At 32.1% G+C, this 8879-nt stretch overlaps 1 protein-coding gene across 1 annotated transcript; it reads right to left on the reverse strand.

Annotated features, from left to right (window-relative positions):
• Positions 1-1866: 1866 nt before the first annotated feature.
• Positions 1867-8614, reverse strand: LOC112020179 (spermidine synthase 1). Its single transcript, XM_024052735.2, has 9 exons — positions 8109-8614; positions 5650-5726; positions 5409-5531; positions 5107-5211; positions 4577-4649; positions 4356-4427; positions 4072-4267; positions 2325-2451; positions 1867-2205 (listed from the first exon to the last, which is right to left on the reverse strand). Exons 1-9 carry the CDS (start codon positions 8344-8346, stop codon positions 2101-2103), a joined length of 1116 nt encoding a protein of 371 aa, XP_023908503.1. The 5' UTR covers positions 8347-8614; the 3' UTR covers positions 1867-2100.
• Positions 8615-8879: the final 265 nt, after the last annotated feature.

Here is an 8879-nt window from a genome sequence, read left to right on the forward strand (position 1 = left end):
GGTAAATTAAATAGCCTTATGCCCCCCTTTTCAAACTAATTAGGAAAATACTCATCTTTTAAAACTTGATTTACTACAAATCGAGTTTAAAAAAAAAAAAAAAAAATTCTGGAGCCTTATAATGGCGTTTTAAGGAGACTATAGTGACGTTTTAAGGACCTATAGTGGCGTTTTTTAACTCAACCTCCATGAAATCGAGTTATAGGCAATTTTTTTACCTATAACTTGATTTTATAGAGGTCAAGTTAAAAAACGCTACTATAGGTCCTTAAAAATGTCACGATAGGGCTTAACTTGATTTGTATTAAATCAAGTTTTAAAAGAGGGACATTTCCCTAATTAGTTTGAGAAGGGGGGCATAAGGCTATATAATTTGTTCGAAAAGGGCAAAGGGCAATTTTGTCCCAAAATATTGCATCAAACTTGATATATTTTTGATTGACAGCGAGCTTGGCATACTTTGCCTATGGTAGAGTAGTTTGACTTCTTATTCTAACTCTTTTAAACCTTAAGATAAAATTCCTTCTAGGATGGTAAAAACAAGTAGACTTGTCTTGCTTCATCCCGCGCGGATTTTCCTTGTTCCGAAGAGGTGAGCAGGTACGGGTTTTGCTTGCCCTGCTCCACCTTGAATGTTTATTATTTAATTATATATTTTACTTATTTAGTACTATCTTCAAAACACTTGTGTCTACATTTCTCTTAATGCTCTCATGGTCATCCTTTCCTTTTTAATTTTATTTTTATCTTATCAATGTTGGAGTAATCTCATTAGGATTAGTAAAAAAATTTCCAACCTGACCTATCTTGGCTCGCTACTGCCTAACACAGATTTTTCTCACCCCAAAGAGGAGATTGGGCAGGGATGGGGCAACCATGATCTGACTTTGCCCACCCCATTGCAGTCCCTACTTCCTTCTAACCAAAGGTTAGAATAAATTTTTGTGGGATTTTTTAGATTGGTCACAAGAATGGAATATTTCGATATCGATGGTGTATTGTTTCAAAATTACTAAAATATAAATACTCCTTCTAAAATAATATAAGAACTACATAATTCATGCCATCTCATTAGCCAATATAAAAGGATTATTTAATAATATCATGAGAAAATGGTGAACAATAACCAAATCATTTCATATTCTCATCTCAAGAATTATTCTTAAAAGAAAAAGAACATTCAAATTTTTAGAAATAACCATATTGGTGGACCACAATTTGACTCCTTACAATCGTTCTAAAAATAGGCTCGTGGGATGTGATGTTGAATGTCATAAAAGATTTGAGTATGTCTTTTTTGTCACTAATTAGTTTTGAGGTAGAGTGGCACAACTCACGGTCTAATTAACAAACCCAATTAAAACTTTAAATGTACTTGATTAGGTCTGATTCAGGGAGGAAATTTATCAAAATGTTATAAGTTGAAAAAAAAAAAAAAAAAACAACTCAGTCCCAATTCCATTTAGATTTGAAATAGAGTTTTCGCTTGGAATGATTAGAATAACCTTAATATGACATGATATTTAAACCGATACAAAATAGAGAATTAGTGTGTATGTTGATTTATGCACCAATAGGTCTCATAACCTTCGCAGGTGAAACCAGGAGTTAAGGCTTATGGTTCGGTTTTAGATGAGGCTTTATCTATCCTCATATATGGAAGGATTTTCAAAAAAAGCGCAAACCTTTTCACGCAAGGTATTATCTTCCTAGTGACTTTAATGAGAAAGCTTGGGAGCTCAAGCAATTAATTCCATATTAAGGTTAGAGAGTAAAGATTGGTTCTAGGTATTTGCATTGCTGCAATTCATATGTAGCAAATATTATGATATTTGCTTAGCTAAGTAATGTAATATATATGCAATAAAAAAGAAGGATTGTTATATATAAAATTCTCCATGTTGAATATACATGGATTGCATATATTGTGAATTTTCTGTTTTCCAGCCAACCAAATCGATAAAATTCTAGCAAATCTAACTTTTGGCAATACAATCAAAACACAATCATGATGTCTGAATTCGATAAGATTATTGTCGAAGAGTGTCTATAAATTGTGGCAAATAATGCTACTCAACTTTCTTCTACTTGAACTTTCACTTATGTCGTAGTTGTAGTTGTACCCACTCCATTCATGGTGCTACCAACTTTGGAGTCAATCATCTTCTTAGCAAAAGATGGCAAACAAAATGCAGCTGAATGTACCTGAAACGGAATATACTAGGAGTTAAAAAACATATCAATAAAAATTATGCCCTACATGAGGAGGGGTTGTCCTCCAAATTTGAGTGGCAAAGGAATTGTAGTATTGTACACATTGATACCTCTGAGTTGTAAAACTTCAAGGGCCCTTTTGCTACTCCATAACTATTTGGATCAATTGGGTTGATTGGACTTTTGAAATTGACAGGCGGCCCCTCGGTGGAGCAAAGCAAAAAACCAATAACCCCACTGAAATTTAAAGGAAAAAAAAAGCACAAAAAAAAAAAGAAAATAAATAAATAAATAAATAAATAAATAAAACAAATTAAGCAAGAAATAGAGAAAATCTTAATAGTCACATCCTAGAACGTTTACACATTGTTATTAAAATTATTATTGCTATAATTATTAAGATTTGATATTGAATTTGAGTCAAAGAAATTGAGACTCAACTTACTAGTATTATATTGGATAAGACACAAAATGAGCTTGGATTAGAATGAAAAAATGCAATAATTTAAGAAGAATATACTTGACAGGATCAATTGGGGGTTGTTAAAGCAGTCGGCAAAAAGTGGGAAGGAAGAGAGTAAAATAATAATGTTACAAAAGTAACTTGATCTTTAATTTTAATATGTCAAATTTAGTTGTATATGCTCAATTACATTATGTATATTGATTGGTTTAATTTGTCTTTTTAAAAAAAAAAGTTTGTCCTACCTCACAACCTTTTTTAATTAGAACAAGTGATGATAAAAGTTCCAAACCCTTTAAGAAACAAAATAATAATTACTTTGACAAATTTAAGATTTATATATTCAACAAGAAAGTTGGTGTAACTTCTGGTTTTGACCAATAATGTACTATTGGACAACGATATTATTACATGTTTATTCTTTCACACCGTAAATTACAAGTTGAGGCCTCCAAGGGCGTGTAAGTAATAAAAATAGAAAAAGGAGGAAGAAGTGGAAATGTGCGTTGGAAGAGGGGCAAATTCGGATATATTTTGGTCTAGATTTTTGTTTGATAAGAAAATATAGCACAGGCAGGGGCAGCTTAAGGTACAACTTATAGTGTTCAAGATTTTTAGCACAAGCAAGACTTGCAAAAAGAAGAAGAAGATATATATATATATATATATATAGACACACACAATTATTTTTAAACTAACCTATTTTGTCTATATATTTAATACCATGATTTGAGAATCTCAAGAATTTGAGTTCAATAAAATAATCTTGACTGCCTTAAATAAATTAAAAAAAAAAAAAAAACTCAAATAACAATAATAGCCTAAACAGCAAGAAGATTAGACCAAACAACAACAAATGAATAACATATTCAATAAAAAGCCTAGGAAAAAACAAAAAATAAAATTTTCTAATCATTCATATTCATGACTTGTTTAACCTATTCCATAAATAATCAATAATTTCATTTTTCCTAAAAAATAGTACCAAGAAAGATACTTGGGCAATGAGTTCTCCTCAGTGGCACCAACATATCTACTCTTTTTGGCTTTGTAGTGGCAGTAGCTCTACTCTACTCAGCGGCTCGGCTCATAGTCGCAACATGTATCATTCGTTGCTCTTTGCTCCCATCTGATTTTTTTCTCTCTCCATTTTTCTCTTCTCTCTCTCTCTCTATTACTTTTATCTCAGCACTCTTAGTTTCACTTTATCTCTTATTAGTCCCTTTTTGTCTTTTCATTTTGTTAATAGTAGGGAAATTGTAAAACTTTATATATTTGATTATTTTTTAATTAGATTTTTTATAATTTAATTTTCTTGATGGCTACTATAGAAAAATTCATAGAGCCACCACTGATGCTACATATGATAGAGATGAGAGAGCATTCATATATACCTTGGATATGCAGGAACAATAGTCCATGCATATTCAACCGAGCCTTTAAATATTTGGCGACATTTTGTGACAAGCTCTTCAATGTCAAGGGAGTGAAACCAAATGCTCTCTGCTTGGATGCACAATACTCCACCAGGTCGGAGAGCTTTTGCCACAAACTCAAAGAATGAGGTTTTGAAAAGCTCATGATCAGGCCCTGAATTGTATCACACACATATGACTTCTTTAAAACACTTAACTTGAAAGGAGAAAATAAATTTTCTGAGAGAGAGAGAGAGAGATACTTATTGGGTCGAATGCATCCACTATTATTGCATCATAGTTTCCTCCTGGATTAGACTCCAAAAATGCAATTCCTGCACAAAAAAAAAAAAAAAGAAAAAAAAAAGAAAAAAAGAAAAAAGAAAAAGAAGAAGAAGAAGAAGAAGAAGACAAACTGTAACATACAAAGGAACTTCCAAAGAAGGCAAAATGGCAAAGCTTACGGCAACAAAATTGGACTTACCATCTCTAACATGAAGTGTGACCCGAGGATCCTCGTATCCAACTGCAACATCTGGGAAAAATTGTTTATACACCTGAAAATGACACCAACCTTGCATGCGTATCACACAAAGTTTTGTCCAAACGAAGACAGGTCGAGCTACATATATATTTTACACTAAGTGGAGACAAAATTACTTAGTTTATTCACATAATGCTCCCATGTTTAAAGGCACTTGAAATTTAATAATGATTTAAATATACCTGAACATTTTTAAAGTTTTAAGTTCATTTTTTGAGTAATTTTTTTTTTTTTTAAATTTTATGAGGCATGGTCTGATAGGTTAATGCTTGAACAAAGACGTATATATTGGGTTCCAAAGATAGCAATAGATTAAAAATCTTTTAGTTCAGTTTGAGTGTTCTGCTTTATGGTACACCAATCGAACATCCATTTTGTATTCTTGATTAACTATTTATATGCTGTGGGAGGAAGAATGCATATATCCGACATATGAGATATCTTCTATACAACTGGGTGTTTATACTTACATCAACCAACATTGTGTCTATTTCACAAATATCAATCTTCTCCACAGAAGAGTGGCGAGAGATTTCTCTAAGGATGCCACCATCTCCTCCCCCAATAAGCAATACCTGAAGCAAAAGATGATGGAGTAAATTATTATAAAGTTGGTACTATTACTAGCAAAAGCATGTTTTTGACTATCTTCTACATACTTTCCGTTGCCAAATAGTTTATATGGGTCATATTCCTGAAAAGTTTATAAGATTGACACATTGAGTTCCCATAAGATTTTCGTGCATATCTTGAATATAATATAGAGAGAAACCTTTTTTGGGTTTGGAATTGAGCAAAGTGGAAGATGGCTAATCATTTCTTGGTAAGCACATTCATCTTTCTCAGTGAGTTGTAGAGCTCCATCAAGGACAAAAACTTTACCATATGCTAATGACTGCAATAAAGTAGTCAACAATGTTTTCAAGATATGTATTTGAGTTTTGCATTGATCACATGCTTTTTTACATCATAGTACTAATTTAACTCAAAGCTTGGCAAAATATATTGCTTACCTGAAACACCATCATACTTTGGTATTTGGACGATCCTTGAAATAAGATTTTCTCTACCTTTAAAAAGTGAGCTTGTCCTACAAGATTATATTCATATAAAATTTGATTATGCTCCATCTGGGTGCAAGTGGAATAGACAAATTTCAAAGCCAGAATTAATAGTTAAACAACTTTTACGTTGAAACTAAGAACGCATGCGCAAGATCTTCATCAAATATGCGATTTTTTTGGAAGCTTTGTGAATTGTTTTCAGTATATTCTAAAAGTTTTGAGGATAAAATATTAGTCACAATCAGCTGTAATGCAATAATTAAGTTACGTCTTTGTGACGAAATAGAGGAATAGAGATTTTTCATATATATCTAGGAGCAGCCACTTGTATTGCAATTTTCGCATTAACGAATGCAGAACTAGCACTATAAGTACCATATCTAAACGTGGGACACGTGTGACACTTATTTTTTTTGGATGGCTATGTGTGGCACATGTTTGAGGATAAACCAACTACATGAAACTTTACCCCATCAAAATAACAGGACCAAGGTGCTCCAAAAATATTCCATCATACCACACTATAATAGTACTTTGGGGTGTGAAACACTAATTCTATTTGCCTTTGTCAATTCTTTCTCCGAGATGCTATGTGCCTAGACATGCATAACATTGCCTTTGGTTGAGGTGAAATCTAGGGGAGAGAAATAAAAGGGTATTTGGTTGAGAGGAAAAAAGGAAGAGAAAATGATGGAGTTTAAGTGTTTTCTCTCTGAACTTACCAAAATCTTATTCTCCAAATTGGGTAAGAATTTGTTATAAACAAAATTACAGAACTTCTTGCATACTGGTATATGTGTCAAGATATTAGAAGGACACCTGTCCAAGACCAATTTGAAGAAAAATTCTGTTAAATTCTACAACTTTGTCATGGACAGGTGTCCTAATATCTTGACACATATACTAATATATAGGAAGTGCTGCAACTTTGTTTCTAGCAAATTCTTACCCCTTCTCCAAAATTTGGTAAAAAATAGGAGAGAGAGAGAGAGAGAGAGAGGTTTAGATAGGAAGTTTCCTATTTACCCTTCTCCTCCCTTCAACCAAACCTAACATTGTTTTTTTTTTTTTTCAACGCATATGATTGAGTTTTTTTTTTTGGGTATCCTAACAGTATTTTTTTTTCCTTTTAACTATTAATATATATATATATATATTTTAATGTAATAGGGACATGAGAGTAAATATATATAAGTTATACTCCCTACGTCCCAATTTTTTTGTCCTGTTTGAAAAGTCAAACTTTTTAAAGGAACATTATTTATTGTATTGTCTACTTTTTAAAAATGTATAAATTTTCAAAACTACCCTTAAAAAAATTTATTAAAAAATTAAATTAATAAATTAATAGGGATATAATAGGAACATTAGTAAATTAATGACTTTTATTTTTAGAAACAGGACAATATTTTGGGACATCTCAAAATGGAATAGAGGACAAAAAAAATGGGACGGAGAGAGTATTTTTTATCCTCTTATTTTTCTTCTCAACTAAATAAAGAGGTTTTCTATCCCTCTACTTTCTTATCCTCCCAAACAAAATTCTCAACTAATTAATGCCTCTTGATGTTTACAATGGAGATTTCCAGGATTTAAGTTCCCTTATCCAGTTGTAACTATCAAGTAATAAACAAAAAGAGCAAAAAGAAAGCTTTGAATTTGGATATATAATGACTTATAGTCTTCCATAACAAGGGCATGTATGGACTTATCTCCTTTTTATGGACAAAGGGGAAATCTTCCCAAACAAAAACACATGAGGAAAAACTAAAATTTTTTCTATCCTCTACTTTTCTAACCAATCAGACACAAAATATATAAGAATCCAATTATATTCCACTATTGAAACAAAATTATATCCCGTTATATACATAAATTCAATATTTTGAATTTGTTGAGAGTTTTGTAACTCAAATAATTAACGCTTCTTGATGTTTCCAATGGAGATTTCCAGGATTTAAGTTCTCTTATCCCGTTGTAACTATCAAATAATAAACCAAAAAAAAGCAAAAGAAAGCTTTGAATTTGGATATATAATGACTTACAGTCTTCCATTATGAGGGCATGCATGGACTTACCTCCTTTTTATGGACAAAGGGGAAATCCATCATGATAGAAATTACAATAGGATGTATAAAACTGATGAGAAAGTAAAAAAATAAGTTATAGCCTATAAATTCAGCTAAAATTTATTAACACCATAATTCATAAATATATGTATATGAACAAAGATATAATCCAATACGTTAGAATAAATTATTTCATAGATATTGAGGCCAAAAACCTTATAGCCATATTGCCCGATACTCTCATTAAGGAGAATCTAGGTTCAGATCCCTTAACCCCACTTAATTAGTGTAAATAGAAAACCTATAGATTTTGCGAACATCATTGAAAGTGAAGCCTACCTGGCCAAATTGGACAATACTCTGAAAACCAACCAGGAATGCTAGGATGTTTAAGATCACCGGGATTTTTCTTGTCCTCCTCCAACATTTCAGCAGGGACGGGTTGAGCAGCTGAGAATCCATTTTCTCCATTGTTGCTGATGATCGCAGCTGCATCTTCTTTTGTCATTTTCAAGTTACAAATCCTTGAAGAATGCCGTAGAACAATGCTTGTCGTTTCCGTGAGTTTTGTTGACATTATGTAGGGCTCTTGGATACTGTGAACCACTACAAATATGTTAAAAACTCACTCTATGCGGCTTAAATAAGATTTGGGAAACTATTGGACTCTTTGACTAAATTAATGTCACTTTCTTGTGTGATTTCGATGATGATTTGATGGATTCAATGTTCTCTTTGAAAGTTGAGAGATCCAAAGAAGAATTTTATTGGAAAATGGGAAGCTAGTTGGGAGAAAAAAAGAAGTATCAAATGGTTCACCAAGGAAGATGCTATATAAGAGAGTTATATATATCATGCTTTTCTTTCAGTCATATGGTTGATTATAACTTAAGAAGTAATAATATTACACCGCACTGAATCCAAGTACACCAATCATTGCATGCCAACAATATTCAAAGAAATATTGGTGACATAAAATGATAACGGACATATGTGCATTCTTGCCTTCATGATTGCTTAGGTTTGTAAACAATGGGCATCTTACACAATTTTCCCTTGTTCTGACAAAATTCTATCTTGTTGATGATCTGGTGGAAACTGTTTCCCCTT

Source organism: Quercus suber, unplaced genomic scaffold (assembly GCF_002906115.3).
Source record: "Quercus suber isolate HL8 unplaced genomic scaffold, Cork oak 2.0 scaffold_1, whole genome shotgun sequence".
Taxonomy (NCBI): Eukaryota; Viridiplantae; Streptophyta; class Magnoliopsida; order Fagales; family Fagaceae; genus Quercus; species Quercus suber.